Genomic DNA, 19,514 nt, shown 5'->3' with positions numbered 1-19,514 from the left:
ACAATCCAAGGTCATAGATGTGAGACCCAAAGAAACAATATACCTTGACCAGGTATGCTCCTTATCATGCACCAGCTGCAACTTATCTGCTTCGTTGTAACCCATCACATCCACTATAATTATGTTATATTTCTTAGATATATTGATCACTATTCTCATCTGCATGGGAAAAATATGCTATGCAGCCCTCCTTATAGTCAGCACATTTTCTGACTTGTCTGGTTTAAACGGGTTTCAAGCAAAAATCAGAGATCTGTTCCTGTCGTATGAGAGTTTTGCATTAATTCTGAACTTTTTTTTAGATTTCTCAGCCTGTTGACAATCCAAGATACACATTTTCACACAGGGTGATTGCCGTTCTCCTTAGCTGGGTGATATCTTGTAAAGTTTCTTTGTGCTGCAAATGATAGGGTTTAGAACTCAGACATGTTCTGTGACTAATCTGGATAACGTGTCCCTTCTCCGCAGAGTGGAACTACCTCCTTTGAGGCTAAGGAGGTGAGCCAACTATGCAAGACTCTCCTTAGGGGTCTGGACAATTGGAACCTCACTGGGAGTGGCTCCCCTCTTGGGGACAAGGACTCCCATTCCAATAAGGAACTCCCAGTCCAAACCACCCTGTCTGCATAAGGGATATTTGAACGTTTTTGGCATTACCTGTTACAACCATAATTAACAAAGATCTTTCTTCAACTCTATTGGCTTCAAGTAATGCTTAACTTCACCTGAAGACCATGATCAAGGAAGACAGACATGATTCCTTTTGCTCAAATGACGTGTATAAAGAGAGAGGGGACTGAATGGAGGAGAGACTCCTACAGAGGGAGGTGAGAAACTGCTACATAGAGGCGAGCCTCTGTAGTAACGCCATGCTGGAGGGGTGGAGCCACATCAGGATGCAGAGCCAGTGCTGGCATGAATGGAGAGAGACACTCTAGCTGGAGGCTGGACAGCGGGTACCTTGACAAATCGGGAGGCTCCGGTCAGGGAATGAGAATCGATGGAAGACAACCGTCTTCTCTGGCGGCGTGACCACTGAACAGCAGTGGTGGGCTTGGAGCCTAGCAACTGATGCTGAGACTGCAGACTGGAGAGGAGTCCAGGTCCCAAATCTCCACTCGACAAGTGCCTTTTCCGCTGAAAGCAGTACCGACCGGAACACAGACACTAGTGATTTGTGGATGCCAGTGAGTCCTGTAACGGTTGGTTTCAATGATTACCGAAACCGACTCAGGTATGGAAAACAGAGTGAAAGAGTTACGAACATTGTATTTCACGGCTGGAATATCTGTCATATATATGACAACTTAAGAGAGTGTAACAGGTTCACGGCCCTGCTAATACAGAGTGAAAGAGGTACACACAATGTATGTCTCGGCTGGAATTTCAGCCAAAAGTACAAGAACGAAAAGGAAACCAACGAGCACATGACACACTAAAACAGCGGGAAAGGGATACAAATGTTGCATATCCAGACGGGAAGAGCCGAGCAGGCTGTTACATATTGTAATTGTGAAACAACACCTATCAGAGGACCACAGTACTTTACGGAGTCCCAATACCACAAAGGTGGGAGGCAGAGAAGTGTTGTGGCAAGTAATCATGAAGGGCTTTGGACATTTGAAATACAACCCGAGAAAAGTACAAGAGGAAACACTTGTCTTTATCAAGGGGGAGAGTGAAATGCATACAGAAGATAACTATAATTTCTACTAAGAGACTCTATCTGAAGATTGTGAAAACTATATCATTGTGTATTAAACAAACTTTGAGACTGGGAGCAAGTCTACTGCAAGTTGGGCCTGGCAGAAGCCCACACCGAGGCTATTGTACAAGCCTCCCCTTTTTCCTTTAGTTAGGTATTTTCTAAAGTGTTAGGGGCACTTAGTGGTTAGGATTTGGACAGAAGACCTTTACTTTGGACTTGTTGTGCACCCTTAGTTTTAGTTTTGCCAGGTAGGGAACTTCCCTCATAGCGATAGGGCTAGTTAGGCGTTTGTTTTGCTTTTATTTTTTATAAACCTCTTTAACTATTACCCAACATAACCTTAGTCTTTCTTCTCGTTCACAACAGTTCTCATATTTCACAACCTTGTCCCCGGGGATCCCGTACTCAGATGGCCAGGGAAATACCATTGCTTTTGGTATCCCTCTTTTCGGACAACCAATCTAACCACTATCCCTGCTTATATTATGGGAAATGACAACTCCCATAATTCCTCCCTACTTTATCTTAACAACAGTACTGCACCGAGTAAGATGAGGAATGAGATCAGAAAGATTACCTCCCCTGATTTGCATTGGCCCTGTCGCAGTAATGAGACTAGGCAGAGTCAGGCACGTAGCTCTCACAAGGTACAACTGTCACTTATTAACACTCCCTGTGAAGATAAAAGGTAGCGCCCACAAGCACACTCTGAGCTTGGTACGAGAAGGAACAGCTCCTCCCAGGCTGATGCGAACCAGGCTGTGGAATTTGTTAGGCATTTGTTTTGCTTTTATTTTTAATAAATCTCTTTAACTATGACCCAACGTAGCCTGAGTCCTTCTTCTGGTTCACCACAGTTCTCATATTTCACAACCTAGTCCCCGGAGATCCCGTACTCAGGTCGCCAGGTAAAGGCCATTGCTTTTGGTATCCCCTTTTTGCATAACCACTCTAATCCCTATCCCTGCTTATTTTATGGGAAATTACAACTCCCATAATTCCTCCCTACTTTATCTTAACAACAGTACTGCACCGAGTAAGATGAGGAATGAGAACAGAAAAATGACCTCCCCTGATTTGCATTGGCCCTGTCACTGTAATGAGACCAGGCAGAGTCAGGCATGTAGCTCTCACAAGGTACACCTGCCACTTATTAACACTCCCTGTGAAAATAAAAGATGGCCCACAGAAGCACACGCTGAGCTTGGTACGAGAAGGAACCGCTCTTCCCAGGCTGATGCGAACCAGGCTCTGGAAGTTGGAAGGCCAACGGGCTAATCGTCAGCTGAGAGGATCAAGAGAAATCCAGGCAAGATCTCTATGCTTTCGGGAAGCGGTGAGCATTCGAAGAGCAAAGCCAAGTTAGTGCAGGAAAGACACCGTCAAGTTGCCAGAAAGTGGCCCGTGACCCTCCTGGGTGAACGGCAGAGTTGGGGAGGATCCGAGGAGGCATTGGTAACAGCCTTGAGTGCAGGAAAAAGATTAAAGAAATCCAAATAACACAACCAGTGAGTTATTGATTGGAACACAAGTCTGGTTGATGTTAAAAAGAAAGTAACTGTAATTTGAAAGTTGAAGGTTGAGTGTGTGCCGAAAAAACGTGAATGAAGAGGACAATTGTTGAAAGGAAAGGATACAAAGTAACAGAGTGGTCCTACAAGGTGAATTTGCACATTCGAATGTCTCTGTGAAATGTTATGAGTTTTGAAAGATATTACAGCAGAGATCAAAGGAAAGAAAGTAACTGCGATAAAGAAAAAAAGTTGAATAAGCGGAAAGTGAAATATGTGAACTGTGAATATGCCAAAAAAGCTAAATATAAGAACTTTGGGAGAGAAATACCAAGAAGTAGTTGGTGTTGCATATGAACTTTGAAAATGCCAAGAAGGCAGACTAAAGAGAATAAGAACTATAAGTACCAAGAGGCATTGGGGTAAAATAAATACCAAGAGGTATTTGTGTTAGACATGAACTTTTGAAAAGGCCAAGATGGCAGACTAAAAGAGTGAGAACCACAAGTACTGATAAGTGTTGGTGCCACAAGACGAGTATTGATTGTAAATTGAGGAATTGTTGAAAGAGAATTCAAAGTGGTCATGCAGAGGTCTATATAAATTCCTTGCAAGTTTCGAAAGTCTTTGACAGTGGAAAGGATACCTTAGATAAAATGTGAGGAAGGGGACCCCCAAGAAAGAAAGACAGGCTCGAGCCTGGGAAGCCTGTGCAGAACTGTGAGAAATTGAGAAAGTTAATACAAACTGAATAGGAACTGTGAGGAATTGAGAAAGTGAATGCGAACTAAATATGGATGGCAAGGCGGGTGAAGCCTCAAGGAAGTGATTGAACTTCCAGAAGACGGAAGCCTAAGATTGAACTTTTGAATTGTGCCATTAAGCCAAAGTGTGCAAGACTGATAGAACTGTGCCATCCACCTATCTATTGTTTTTTAAGAGTCTATCTAGACCCCCTGGGGTTGAACCTGGGCAAGGGAGTAGGTACTGAAGCCATTCTGACATTTCTTTTTGAGACTCTACTTTCCTTTTGTATTCCCTTTAACACATTGTCATTTTGAGAAGGAGGGCAAGGTTAGGTTTTCTTAGTATAGGCCTTTTTATTTTGACCGAACTGACATGGACGTATGTGTTATTTGTTTAAGGTCGAGATTACTCCCATTTTAGAGTTAGGGCTAGTTAGGAATTCTACCAACCCAACTTGAACTTTAAATAAAGGTTTTTAAAACTTGTGCCTTTGTCTGCTGCTTGATACCCTGCCTACCTCACAGTGTCCACCTTATATGCCCCACAGCTCCACACTTATTGTCGTCACTAGGATATTCTCCTCTCTTGAGTATTGATGCTTCAATTAGCCCAATTCCATACTGTGCTTATGCCCGGTGGCTGGGGTAAAGGCAGAGGGATAATCATGTAGTGGTGATACAAAGCAGAAAAGAGAGGGGACAACAGAGGATAAGGGCCATTTAAGAGCAGGGAAGGACATGCAGAAAACACATTCTTCTGGCAATAGTCTTCCTGTTTTAGCTTTTTTTTACCCTGTCTCCCCTCTTGATAGCTTTTATATTATTCTATGCTTATTTCCCTATGTGCTGCTCCTGCCCCGCCCTCCAGCCCTTACACTGTTCAACCACTGGCCATTTAATCTGCTCTACAAACTCTTTTCCCTGGACTGGGAATCCAAAAGTATAAATTGTATTGTTATGCATCATCTTCGTTAAGCCAGAAAAAAAGGATCTTAGGGGTAGGCCCAATATTTTCACTCGATCAAAAATGGTCCCATACTGTTCATGTCCATAGATACATTGAAGTAAATTCAAAAAGTCCTTGTTTTTTCCTCTGCCTGCCATAAAGCCTCAGATGAACATTTTTGTTGCACTTTGAAGCTTGGCACATATATTAAACATGTTATCGTTCTATCCCACCAAACCCTGCTTCTGACCAGGTCTCAGTGAGTTTTTTATCTCTCTGGCTAAATCTATAGATTCATCCCATTTCCGCCAAGTTGGCTTGACAATTTCAGTAAAAGGTCACATGGCATCTTGTTACACCTGCTGCTGCCTTTTCATCCGTAAGTAACCATGTTACTGAAGGGTGTACACCAGAGGGCGCATCTGCTAAATCTGTGCTACTTTGGTTTCACTTTGCTCCCAAGAGTTAAGGTTCGGCTTCACATGAGTCAAACTTGGTGTGTAACTTGTCTCTGGAACCATCTGAGTCTCTGACAGGTGGCCCTCATTATGGGAGAATCCAAGCGCATATCCTCATGAATGATTTTAAGGTTGCTTAGAATGTCTGTGGTAGGGTGGGATAGGGAGGATTAAAGGCATTATGACTATCCCCACATGAGCTCCAGAGTTTTCTGGCACACCATGACAGTGTGCCCTTCCTATTTATTGTTGACTCCTTGTTTGATTTATGTATTAGTCAGTCTTGTACCTTTCAACGATCTATCAGGTGTTTCCTGTATACCTTCTCTGGGCTGGGTAGGGCCTAATCACTGGGTTAACTCATGCCCTCGAGTAGGAGAGGGCACACTTATGATGCTGAGAGCATACCCTGCACTTTCTGCAAAGATCTGATGTCCATCTTTCATGTCTCTGTTGATTGAGTTTTGGATACCAACCTCTGGGGAACCCTAACTCCTCAGAGCCCTGAGGCTATACTGGGTGTCTTTCTGCTACTGCTTCGGGTTGATTTTGGTGATGGTTATAATGTTCAGATGGGATTACTGCTTTTGCACTAAGGTCAGCATACTGCAGGACAGAGGCGTTGCTAGGGAGGGGGATAAGGGGCTATAGTCCCGGGTCTTTTGGTTGTAGCCCCGGATTGAAGCTCAGGGGCTACAACCAAAAGGATATAGCTAGCCCCGAATCCCGTCTATCCCAACATTAGTTTAGCCCCTGATCTTTTCCAGACCTAGCAACACCCCTGCTGCAGGAAATCACCAGGAAGTCCCTTTGATTGAGTTCCCCTTCTGAGCAATTCCTGGCAATGCTGTTGTTGGTGTGACCTGAGCTTGTATTTTCTTGCGCAAACGTAATCTACTTTGTAGAGCTCCTACTTTCGTTGGGTCCCCACCTGGCGTTTTGCATGTAGCTCCCATTGCCACTACTCTTCCACCGCTCTTCAAAAGGCTGCACATAGGTGCGCATGTCCTAGCCATCTAATATATGAACATATGTTTATTCTGTAATGTGTATGTGCTAATTTCATCATGCTCTGGCATGCGTCTGCATGCCATTCTCAAATTGAAATCCATAACTAAAAGATGGCCCAAAATAAATGTGCATGTTTACCAGCCCTCCACACTCAGCCACACACCCTCGTCAAGCAGATTGTTGTCAGCTTTAGTTCAGGTTTTAATTTTACCAGATTTAGTCATCACAATACCTTGATAAAAATGACTGTCTTCGTATTGCAGCAGCCAATGAAACCGTTCCACTGCTAATACCAGGTTAAACTGACTGTATGGAAACTTTTGGTACACATGCCCCAGGGATATGTGTTTGGAATGGGAGTGAGCAAAGTCATGTCTGTCTCTTATAACTCATTATGAGTTGTCCTTCATGGCTAATGTAGGAGCCAGCTAGAGAGGCAGAAGTCTTGATAGAGCTGAATAGCCCCATATTCACAAGATGGCGTTCAGCGTCATTGACTCAGCGTCATTGACACTATGAAATTGGTGTTTCTTAAAGTGTAGTCCTATCGAATATTTGGCATGCCTGGCCAGCACATGCTTTTTCATGCAACGATTAGAAGGGTCTTTGTTCAACAGCATATGTGAGAAAAGTGTGGTTCTCACTCGGTTTTACTCCTACAGCAATCAAGAACCAGGCCACGGGGCACTACATTCTGAACGGCCGGGGCGACGAAGCCAAGTCGCGCTCCTTCATAGACCTTGGAGTGGAATGGGAGTACATCATCGAAGATGACCTCGAGACGCTTCACACCGATGGGCCTCTGCACGATGCCGTTGTTGTTCTGGTACGTTATGTCACATTTTCTCTCCATGTATGTCCCTGACTCAGTTAATTCATCGAAAGTGCTACCACTCCACACTGGTCACGCGGAAGTGATGCCCAAAGCTAAATCGTTTGATTTTTGTGTGCAAAGTATACTACATTGTGGTAGAGCACATTTTCCAAGACCCTAGCATAAAGGTGCTAAAGACAGTTTTTATGCGTGTCTTAACGCCTTCATTTGCACTCTGAGGCTTTTGTGTGTCTTTAGGAGGCCGGGGCACAGATGTTATGTTTCCGCCTCCCTTTTCCCCTCCTCCTCAAGACTATTCGTTTTTACGCATACCATGTTCCTGCTGGCAAAACGTCTGGCTCTCTAAGGAATCTGCATGCTTTTTACACCAAGAAAAAGAATGTGGATTAAATCAAAATCCATTTTAAACACTGCCTGCCATGCCTCAATGGCAGGCAGCGTTTTCACTTTTTACGCTGCGAAGTGCAGAAACAAAAGCTTAGAGGTGATAAGTAACGCCTGCATTCACACCTTTTTTTTGCACTTTGCAGTGAAAATGCCAGAAATTGCTGTGCGGGGACCTGATTGCACCTAAATGCAAACGCAACATATCCCCACTGGGCAATTTTACACATTGCCATTTTTACACATTGCCACCTCCCCTCGCTTCCCTGTCCTGTCTCAAGCAGACTCCCAGATCATCGGTCATAGAATGTTGCTTAACATGTTTCAGTAGATCACATGGCCCACCAGTTTCTTGACCCTATGGGAATGCCACTTACATATAAACGTTCACAAAGTGCACAAAGACTGGAAAGGGCTGTAACTTTAGGCTGGGGTTTTGCTACAGAAGATCTTCAAGCTACTAATCCTTTTCTTTCTCTGTGTCAGAGCTTGGGTTTGGGTCTACTTGGTCGAAAATATTTGCCCTTCTCACATTTGACCACATTTTCTTGTTCTTTTTATGGTCGAAAATGCGGGGGGAGACACCCCACAACCCCCCCCCCATTCCCTTACCCCACCCCATACATATATATATTTATTTAATGAATTACATTTGACTGAATTTCGACCGAAAACAACGATCTAAAAAATCCGGTCAAAAGTTAAAGGTCAAATTTTTTTGACCAAGTATGCTAATACCAGAGCCTGGAACCACTGTATTTCATATCTATTGTCATTGCAGCTCTGAGAATCGGGATGGAACATACATGCAGATGTTTATGTGAGGCTTAGAGGGACAAGTTGCCTCTTTGCTACTTATAATAGAGTGAGAACATCCACCAACCAAACCCTCCTTCAGTGTATATCCTAACACAGTACCTGACACAGTACTTTGCACATGCAGAACAAGTACAGAGGGCCTAGTCCATTGAGGGCACTATTCACATTTCCATACAAAAACAACACAACTGCACACAAATCCTAGTGGGAGGTCACTGCCTGCATTCATTCTGACGTGTTTTAAACATTAATTTGCTCTTTGATAGGCAGAGCCCAACTGCAATGAGAAGAGGATCATACTGCGTTTAATTGCATGCTTCTAACATCCATTTCAAGGAAGATCTTAGGATAAAATAGAATGAAATCGGAGAACATACAGACTATGCAAATTGTTTGGCCAAATGTTCATTGTAAAACTACTTTTATTTGCAAAGTACACATTATAATGTTCTGAATGGAGGTTTGGAGCTCCAGGCTGGGAATGATTGATCTTACATTGAGTGACAGCCTTCAGGCGGGTGATGGCCATCTTCACTATTGTATGTCTAGGCTTGAAAATTGTACGAGATGCCATGCTAGAATTTGTGGATGCAATATTTGAGTTTAACCAATTCTTTTTCGTTTGTCTATGCAGGTCATTCCTCAGGAAAATGACACCAAGTCCAGTTTGACATACAAATATATCATCCATGAAGACTCTGTACCAACGATCAACAGTAACAACGTACTGCAGGAGGAAATCGATACTTTTGAATGGGCGTTGAAGAGTTGGTCTCAGTGTTCTAAACCCTGTGGAGGAGGTAACCTGTTGCAAAAGCAACTGATCATGTGTGTTGGGAGTTCTCTTTCCACTCCACTAGCAAATGTAGTAGAATAAAGTTATTTACAAATTACATTCATTGATTATATGGCACAGTGAAGGAGACATTTGGCAGGACTCGCATTGTTGCCCCTGTTAAATAGTTTTCTGTTGCTCTTTGAGCCTTTTTGAAAGAGGCAGATCGTTTTTTTTTTTTATAGGGCAGAGTCAAATTGATGTTTTCGCAAATGTATATAGCTTGCCATATTGCAATAGCAAAATTATTGCTGTACGCAGAATGCTGTCATCACAGCACCCTCAAACACCCTTCTACGTCCTGTGCATTATTAAAACAAATTATACATTGAAATATCATAGATCATGCCATTGTGATAAATATTATACATTATGGAACATATACATTACAGCCGGGGGGGGGGGGGGTTGTCATAGATTTTTCCCAATATTGTGTTCCTTTGCTTGGGCACTGGGTAGAGGGGCAGCTCTATACCTCTGCAGGAGACCTCGCCCCCCTTCCTCCCATATGTTGGAGATATGAGACTGTTCAGTGTTTGACACCAGCCGTTGTGCTGCCAAAGTGCAGTGCTCTATTATCCTCTTCTATATGCATTCATTTTCAAATCTATATTTTGCTTTTTAAATTAACACAAGGTCAGATGTTTTTTTTATTTTTTTTATTTAACACATTATTTATGTAATAAACCAGCATATATTGATATCCAATTATTCCCAGGTTTCCAGTATACAAAGTATGGGTGCCGTAGAAAAAGCGATAATAAAATGGTCCATCGCAGCTTCTGTGAAGCCAACAAAAAGCCGAAGCCTATCCGCAGAATGTGCAACTTGCAGGAATGCACGCAGCCGCTGTGAGTACTTTCATCATGCGGCCATCGACATTGATAACCGTTATTATGAGATGCTTTTTTGGTGATTGGGGAATGTGGGGTGAACTCATGAGCATCTGTCAGCCCGTCGGAATTTATGTGTCAGCAGTGGCTTCACTGTGAGTGCTTGTTCGAGGGTAAATGAGTTGCACTATATAGTGTCCTACTCCACCATAAATATCTTGTCCGATAGAGCTGTATATGTAGAAAGGAGAGCTCTCTGTTGATAATAGAGATTCAGAAGTTAGCAGAACTGAACACACCCATAATGTCAGACCAGCTCTAGAGCGAGCGATCAACCACCGCAGAGACTGCAACATCAGCGTCAGATGGGAGCTGCACGATTTTTCAGGTGTTATAGATGAGAGAGTGGCCCTTATTGCATGCCATCAGGATATTGACAGTCACAGACACATCCCATGGGCATACAAAGGAAGAAGTCAGGTGGTCAATGTATGTCATGTTATTGGGCCACTAAGAAGACACCACAATCCCTGCCCCTTCTATCCTTGGTGTCATTGATCTACTGAGGCCAATGTTCTACTGGGTCCAACTAAAATGTAACTGCAATCCATACACAGCAACAAAACAAATAGAAGTGTCGATGGGAAACTATCAATGAGGGGCAACGTATGTCACATAGGGTTTCAGAGTTCCACTGGGTAACAAGAGCAAAGCTGGAGCTGTGGGAGTTACCATCTTCCGTTGTGCCTGGTATCCTGGATAAACAGAGTTGTCCATGTATATACATGTTTATCCCTGTTCTATCTCTGATTCTGGTTCCATTGTATCTCCAGGAATCACAGATATTATGTCCAAGGTCTCTGTCCATATAAAATGGGAACCGACGGACAAGACAGCACAGCTGTTGCTTCTCATTGCATCTTAAGCACTGATTGTGTTAATTGTAATTTGGCCATGGTTTGTCCACGATCCATGGATGTGGATCTTTGATTTTACTCATCACTTTAATTTTTGTATAATTATTAAGTGTAAGGATTTTGATGTTTGGGAGGAATATTTGCATTTTAGCACGAGTATAATTATTAATACTCACTTTCAGTAGCCCGCACAAAGTAACAGCACCTCACAAAACCACGTCTTCTAAAATTCATATTTAATGCAACCAAGCAGTTTTCCCTCCAGCCCCTAAACATCTAGTTAACCTAAGTAATTTTCTTTTAGTAAACTCAGAGTGAAAATTGATTGGGTGGCATCAGTGTTATGAAATGCAGGGCAGTGGGCCTCTGCTAGCAGAATAGAGAACTGCATGTTCGTTTTCTCAGCTAATCCTTTACACAATTATGCATTCTATTATTCATTCCCGCATGAATGAATACTCTCCTGTAATGATGTGATATGGCATATGTAACGCGCCTATACCCAAGTATTTCAAGGCATGACGCGGCAAGGGAGGGGGAACAGAGGGAAGACAGAAACAACAATCTTACTAGGCCAGGCGACATTGAGAATGCGCAAATGCGGGGGGGGAGGGGAGAAGTCCGGGGGCAAGGGGGAGGGGGCAGTGCAGTGCGTACGATAAACAGTAAAATAAATAAATAAAGACAATAAATAAAAAAGTGCGGCCTGCTAGTAGCAAGTGCGAGGGTAAGTGCAGACATCAGGTGCCAAGTGCTGGTAAGGGGTTGTAGGGATACAGAAACAGTCCCTGAGTGAAAGGGTTGCCAGGGGACAGTGCAGGTGTGCAACTGGCAGGGGGGACATGGGCCTGAGATCAGAGGGTAGCCAGGTAAACTGGTGCAGTTCCAGTTTCAGCCAGGAGATCAGCAGGGTAGAGGAGGAGAGAAAGCAGAAGCAAAAAGGAAGGTCTTGAGGTGCTTCCAGAACCGGAGATGGTTCTCCTCAAGTTTCAGACAGGCAGGGAGGCTGTTCCAGAGGGAGGCCCCAGCAGAAGAAAGAGATCTAACACCAACTCGTTGCTTGGAGAAGTGACTGACCCTGAGGGAGTTGGAGGCGGATGAGCGAAAAGCTTGAGAAGCAAGATATTTAGGAAGAGTGAGTTGAAGGTATTGAGGTCCCAGACCCCAGAAGGCCTTATGGACAATGCAGAGGGTTTTGAACTTAATCATTACCACCACTGGGAGCCAGTGCAGAGATTTCAGTCCTGGAGAGATAGTATCCCTAGGCTTGAGGCCAAGGGCAAGTCTTGCAGTCCTGTTTTGGATGAGTTGCAGAGGGCAGAGAGTAGAGGCAGGCAGATTTAGAAAGAGGCTGTTGCAGTAGTCCAGCCTAGAGAGAACCAGAGCTCAGGAGACAGTGAGCTTCTGGGGAAGGAGAGAAAAGGAATAATACTTCTGTGGAGGTGCAGCTGGTAGTTTGACTTCTTAGAGCCGTCAGAGATGTGAGGAGAGAAGGAGAGTGTGGGGTCGAAGATGACCCCAAGGTTTTTAGCCTCACAGGTGGGAGCAGGAAGAGGGCCAAGAGAGGACGGCCAGAGAGTGACAGGAAAGGAGGGAACCGGTGTGCCGATGAGGAGAATCTCAGTATTACTGGAATTAAGGCAGAGATCATTGGCGGCACACCACTCCTGGATAGCAGACAGACTGTCAGAGATGAGAGAAGGAGAAGAGGTGGAGGAATGGAGCCTGAAAATGAGTTGAGTGTCATCCGCATAGCACTGAAAGTCAGGGCAGAGAGCAGCAATGCGGTGGGCAAGAAATTCCAGGTATTGGTTGAACAGCCAGAGAGACAGTTTAGACCCCTGGGTAACACCGCAGGCAGAGATAGAGATAGAGGAGAGGTAATAGTTCACATTGCACATATGCATGTGCTCCAAAGCAAAGGTGGCAGATCTGAATGCTTTCTTCATGCCACTTTGGCAACATGTGATTGCCCGTGCAAAATATGCTGTGCACATCCACTGCATATGCTGCTACATAAATGCTGCTGTGCTGCTCCCACACTGACAGAGTGCCGCATAGTGCCTGAGTGAAATGTGCTCCATAGTTCGCTGGCAGGGAAACTAGTTTAGTTCCCTTGACAGCAGTTCACCAGCTCCAGCAACATGTAGCCAGCCGCACAGTACATTGTAGCGATGCATATCGTAACATGGTGGTAGGAACCAACAAGGGATAGTATACTGTTTCTTCTAATATGTTATGGTATTATTCTTGCAATGGTATGTTAATACCCATTTTCAAAGCATAGCTGTCCCAAAGGTGTCCCATTCTTCAGTGTCATAATGACCTGGGGCCCGAGTTAATCTGGTCCCCAGTGTCATTACCTGACCAGTAATTCCAGCCCAGTGAAGGTCTTACAGTTATTAGCACCCCAGCAAGTTTTCCTTTTTTGTTGTAAAGTTCGGAAACGGCACGGTTGCTATTTCTCAACTTTAAAAGACTGCAAAACAAAATGGCCACCATTGAAGTAGTCCTTTCTCCCGTTCCATCGTGGCCATTGCCAGGAAGAAAAGGGGTGGGAGAGCAGGAGTTGCAAGAGCCGGTGTCAGCTACTAGTAAATGGCCCCTGGTTTGGGATGGGACAGGGAGTGACTGGGTAGGTGCAAGTGATCAGGGGGCAGGGAGGGAAGCGCTATGCTTATCAGGCAGGAGGAAATATGCCAGCCTCCCGCTTCTCAGGAGGCTCGGAAGGCAAGCAATGCCATGAGGTGAAGCCTGCCTACTGAGCCTTCTGATTGGCTAGGAGATGGCATTATGTCACCTCCCAGGCGCTAATATGCAGTTTCAAACTACGGTCCTTGGAAACCCAGTATCATGCAAGTTGGAACGGCCAGACTAACCACAGTGCTCAAAGGCCATACGAATGGCAGCTAAGCACTCCTCAAATCACATGTAAGCATACCAGTAACATTGCAACATCATGTCCCCCTAGCCATTCACAGCACCTGTCTGTTTGCCTTTTATCGGAGGAAATTGTTATACTGAGTCCCTTTTGAAAAATGTTGCATGTTTTCTTTTTTTCTCCCTGTCCAAAGAAACTAATTTGGGACTCAATTACGCATGATAGTATATCGAAATATCCTGCCTTGGATTCATTAAAGAAGCATTGGCAAAGCCACCAGTTTTGGTGTTTACTGCTGCTCTTTGCATTTTACATTCATAGGTCCAGGGTGCAAGGCGGAGAGTGTTAATTTTCAAGGGAGGATGTGAGAAGGGATGCAGGTTTGCAAGTGAATGAGAAGGGGACTAGAGAAAGGGAGGAAGCCCTTGAGAGAGGGTGCCATTGATGATGAGCTAGAGGAGATATGAGTGAGAATGTATGCGAGTGGGAGGTAAGAGAAAAAGAAAGAGTGTGAGAGGAAGGATGAGAGGAGTAGAGAGTGGGGTTTGGGCGGATGGGTGGTTTGTAGAGAGAGTTGGGGTAAGGTGGGTGAGGTAGAGAGAGTGGGGGTAGTCTGGGTGGGGCTAGTGAGAGTGGGAGTAAGGTGGATGATGGTAGAGAGTGGGGTAGGGTGGGTGTAGATGGGTGGGTGGATGGGGAGGAGAGAGTGTGGGTAGGATGAGTTTGTGGGCTTAGAGAGAGTTGGGGTAGGGTCGGCGGGTTTAGAGAGAGTGGGGGTATGGTGGGTAGGGGTCGTGAGAGTGAGGGTAGGGGTAGGTGGGGGTAAAGAATGTGGACATTGGGTGGGTGAAGGTAGAGACAATGGAAGTATGGTGAGAGGGTGGGGGTAGGGTGAGTGGTTGGGTTAGGGTGGGTAGGGGTGGGTAGTGGTAGAGAGAGTGGGGTTGGGGTGAGTGGGTGGTAGTAGTTGATTGGGTGCAAACATCATGAAAAACAAAGCAGCCTCTGGAGCACTCTTCTGAAGTAGCCCAAAACAGCCCAAACAACACTCACCCAACACACATAATGTGTGTAAGCATACATAACCTCAAAAGTCAATGAAGAGTCTCAGGAGGATTGCTCAGGGGCAACGTTCTCACCTTGGAAGCAAGACGACATAAATTTGGTCCGTGCTTAGAAACCTCTGGGTATTAAGCGCATTATAAATAACCAATCATATCATATGATGTCAATGTCTGCTATTCCTCTTGCCCCAGCTTTTTGGTAGATTATATCTCATGTTGTTCACCAGGTAGAGTCTTTCTGTATTAGGATGGGCAACCTGGCTTTTTTAAATCTAGGCTTTCTCCCTTTTGAATGCAATCCATTAGATCTGAAACCTTTGGCTCTCCAGATGTTTTTTTACTACAAATCCCATCAGCATTAGCCAGCATAGCCAATGGTGAGTGATCATGGGAGTCGTCATACAAAACATCTGGAGAGCCGTAGATTGCAGACCCATGCTAGAATAACCTGTCCCAGTGGGTATTTCGCTTCTATCTAGACATTAAAACACAAACTTTCTAAGCACATTACTCATCCTGCATTCTCAAGTGCTAGCCTATGATTAACAAAAATCATGCACAGCACCATTCAACTATCTCTTCTTAAATTAATGTGGCAGTGTACGTGGTCTAGCTACTTCACAGCAAGCAAGATTTACCATGTCATGCTCCGACCTTCCATTCATATTCATGGTTGTTCTTGAGTTGCTTTGTAAATGGATTCTATACTGCTGATGGCCAGAGGCGTAGCCAGGATTGTCTAACATATGAGGCCTGAAGCTAATTTAGTTGGGCCCAGCACAGTGACATTAACATCTGTAAATGCACACACAGTGCTGTTGAGTGGGCATTTACAGATTTTGGAGTCGGCCTTGACCACTCGGGCCCTACCCTGTTGACGCCTCTGCTCATTGCTGAATGTGAAATAAGCTATCCCAGGCGTTTCATTGCTCATTCAGAGAGCAAGGACTATCACCGTTTGGAGCCGTGGGGACTATGGATAATCCACCAGTCAAAGAGTTACTCGTTTTCCTCAATTTTTTATCAAATGGTTTCAATCGCTTTTGCTTGAAGCAATAACACGGATCTGCCAAACTTATGGCCATGTCTTTTGTACTTGTTTAGTGAAGATACCCTTTGTCTTTTTTCTCCTTTGCTTGTATGCATGCTTCCTGGTGCTTCATAAATTAGGTTTGAGGCTGTTTACATGACTTCTTATTTATAACCAGTGTCCCAAGTTCTATGATTTATGCTAATTAAGTCCTGACACTACACAAGCGTGCCTAAGCAGCAACACACCACAGGTCCTGTGAATATAAATTGATCTCTAAAAGTCTTGCTGTTGGAGGATCTCTTCCACATGTCATTCTCCATCACAGAATGACCTCTTCCTAAATACATCTCCTGCAGGTTAAAGCATGGAGACCCTTCAATGCGGGTAGAAAATCACAATATGATCTGTTAATCGCTTCCATGGCCCATTGACATATTACAAACGTCCATGACCCTTTTACATGATATATTTTATAATTACTCATTTCATTGATCTTTTGGGAAATACAATGTTAGTCAAACTGAGCTTCAAGCCCTTGTCACTATGGGGCAGACTATCTGGTAACACTCCTTTGAGGCATACAAACATTGACTATGCCCAGATGACCTGTTGGCTCTTTGCCCCATGCACTATTCAAACAATGCTATGCATAATCACCCGCTTTACGCCAGGGTTTAGAGCTGGTTTTCCTACAGGCATGCAGTGACAACGTATCATTGGGCCCCATGATGGTGATAGTGTGAGGGGACAGTAAGTTCCCTTCAGCACATGGGGGATGGCGTCGAAGGTCCTGCATTGTGACCATGACACATATCTAACCCACTGTTAAAACATCTGGATAGTCAAGCATGGTTACTATTGTTACGATAGTAGTTAGAGGTTTTCCATGAAGGAAAAAAAAAGTCAAACACTAATCCTAAGACTCTAGGGTTCCAGGTTTCACCTCGAAGGTTAAGGAAAGGGTAGCCCTAGGGTAGTCTGTATGCCCTATTAGATTAAATAGAACTAAGTAAGACAGGAACAAAGGGTATTCAGCACAGCTTTTTAACCCACAGCAAAGTAGACCAATGATTTCTGGTAAGTCTAAGCCAGTGGGGGATACAATTTTCACGCCATTGGGTAAACATAGTCTATCGAGGGGTTGCAGGTGTAGGTGTGGCTTCGGTTGACAGCTGAGTCCGGCGATTTGGCATTTCCGGTCTCCAATCATGAATGCATGGTTCTGAAGACCATCAGGCTGGACGTAAAGCTTTTGATGATGATGGATCTCTTCTTCAGTACCCATGAAGAATAAGCACCTCAGTGATGCTGCAAGAAGTCCCAGCAGAGAGGAGTCTCCACTCTGGAGGACAAACACCAGCTACAGGTCTGGGGCTGCCATAAACTTTGATAGCATGTGCAGTGAAGTGCAGGTCTGTACCAGTTATTGACACTAGCTCATGGAAGGGCGAGAACGTGCTGGCCTCTCGCGGTCTATAGATGGCAGAGCATCACCATCTGGGAACTTACTTTGGTTGCAATTCTCATGGCAGCAACTTCCAGGCATACCTCTTCCATCTCAGATGCTTCGGATTCAAGTTCCAGGGGCCAACACCCAGAATGGCTCCAGATTCCCTCCTGTTAAAGTGAAATCTGGGTTAAATGTGTCTAAAGCTCACCTATCACAGGTCTTGCAACATTCAAACCATGGATGTCTCTCCATTCATGGATAGCAGCAATGACATAACTCTGGTTTGGATGTACACTAGTGTGTCCAGGACTGCCTATCCATTTCAAACCAGTTGTCAGGCACACAAAGGCTCTTCCTGGGGGCTGTCCAAAGCCCGCGAGGAGCATGACCATATATGGCTCCTTCCTTGTCTTACTCAAGAGGCAGATGCTCAACAAAGCCAACAAGCAAAAAAGACAGCTTTACAAGGACGTACACTATTATTGCCAAATGGCTACCCCAAGTAGGAGCCCAGGAGTGTACCCAAACAGTGTTGAGAAAATAAGGTGACACTGCCAGCAGCCCCCCTGGGATATACTTGTAAATGTTATTTTGGAAAAAAAGTAATAGGAGACAAGGTCTCCCTGCTCTGCTTCCCTTGGAGGCAGTAATGCTGCACGTGAGAAACCAATGTGTTAAAGGGTCCCACTGAATTGGCAGCCTTAAGGTCTAACCATTTACACCAACATGAAATGTGTTATGTTGGTGAGTGAGGTTTAAAAATATACCGCTCACAAAAAAAAAGGTAAAGATCAGAAAAGCAGTGGGCAAATATGGGGTTCCAATTGAAAGGTATGGGAAAGCTGCGTAATGAAACTTTTTTTCTAACACTGGCCCTCCGTAACTGTATTCCTTTGTGTCACCAGATTCATCAGTGCTTGCTTATTACCAAGCACTGTCTCTTCAAGTCTCAAGCATGCAACAGTCTAATCCCTAATGAAAATAACAAAGACTGAACTTAAGTTACTGTTCAACTAATGTCCCATATGTGGCCTTTCTTGTACATTGAAACATCATTGGAATCAGTTATCACTGCACACCCCTCCTCATACCAAGAGATGAACAGGATACTGAATGACCATCATTCAGTCTAGGATTAGGCAGTGGAGCAAAAAATATCTACTGAACATGTCATATGAGCTGCAGACTGTGTGGGAAGGTGTACTTGTTTGTACACTCATGCAACGAGACCTCTCTTCAGGTATCGACACAAAGGACCACAACATCTTCCTCCATCGACTCACTATCTCTCATGATAGAAGTAGTGCAGCTGTGCCATGACTCATCTACTTCCTGGAAAACCACACAGAACAAGTTAGGCTTGGTCTTCTTTTATATGATGCTGCCAGCATCGCTTGCAGCATAACAGAAGATTTAGCACTTTCACTGATCATCTTTTTAATTTTTTTTTTTTAATTAATTTTTATTGAAAGTAGTGAAACATAACCGTACAACTGCAACGATTAATAACAATTGCATGTAAGAAAGAGGATAACCATGAAAGCATAATATGAGAGAAACATTAGGTGAAGGACGGCATATGTGTATACATTTATAAGCGCATCAAATTTCTATATGAGGAGACAGGACATAACACAAACAAAACAGACGCCAACAAGAAGGGGAGGGAGGGAGAAAGCAGGATAATGTAATAAAAGTGTCATTAGTATTCAATGAAGAGTGGTATGAATAGAAAGGAATTCCAAAAATATTTTACACTTCAATTCATGTTTGCACAATAGAAACAGTGTGGAGACAATACATCTTTCTAATCTATGGATATTGCACACAGAGTTCCAGCAAATGTTATGGTCAATATGATCAAGATGTTTCCAACTGATAGTAATAGTTTGGATCACCACTAAAATGAACAGATCAAACAAATGACAGGTATTCATGTCTAGTACATGCTGCAAGAGAACACTCCCAAATAGAAGACATTTGAAATTAAAATCGTCCTGTATTTCAAAAATGTGTCTTAAAGTATTCCAAACCTTTCCCCAGATTGTATTAACAAATTTACAATCCATGAACATATGTTTGA

The 19,514-nt window shown here is 43.9% G+C and overlaps 1 protein-coding gene across 2 annotated transcripts in view; it reads left to right on the top strand.

Moving 5' to 3' along the window:
* ADAMTS3 (ADAM metallopeptidase with thrombospondin type 1 motif 3) overlaps positions 1–19,514 on the top strand; it is a 675,879-nt gene that overhangs the window by 593,603 nt on the left and 62,762 nt on the right. For both annotated transcript variants that reach the window (XM_069630646.1, XM_069630645.1), the window contains exons 17-19: positions 7,043–7,206; positions 9,053–9,218; positions 9,972–10,104. In XM_069630646.1, the coding sequence (XP_069486747.1) occupies positions 7,043–7,206; positions 9,053–9,218; positions 9,972–10,104 (463 nt within the window). The remainder of the gene's footprint in view (positions 1–7,042; positions 7,207–9,052; positions 9,219–9,971; positions 10,105–19,514) is intronic.

The sequence above is a fragment of the Ambystoma mexicanum genome, chromosome 6q (assembly GCF_040938575.1).
Source record: "Ambystoma mexicanum isolate Mex_15411 chromosome 6q, UKY_AmexF1_1, whole genome shotgun sequence".
In the NCBI taxonomy this organism is placed as follows: Eukaryota; Metazoa; Chordata; class Amphibia; order Caudata; family Ambystomatidae; genus Ambystoma; species Ambystoma mexicanum.
The sequence above is the reverse complement of the archived record's forward strand: the minus strand, read 5'-3'. Positions and strand labels throughout refer to the sequence as shown.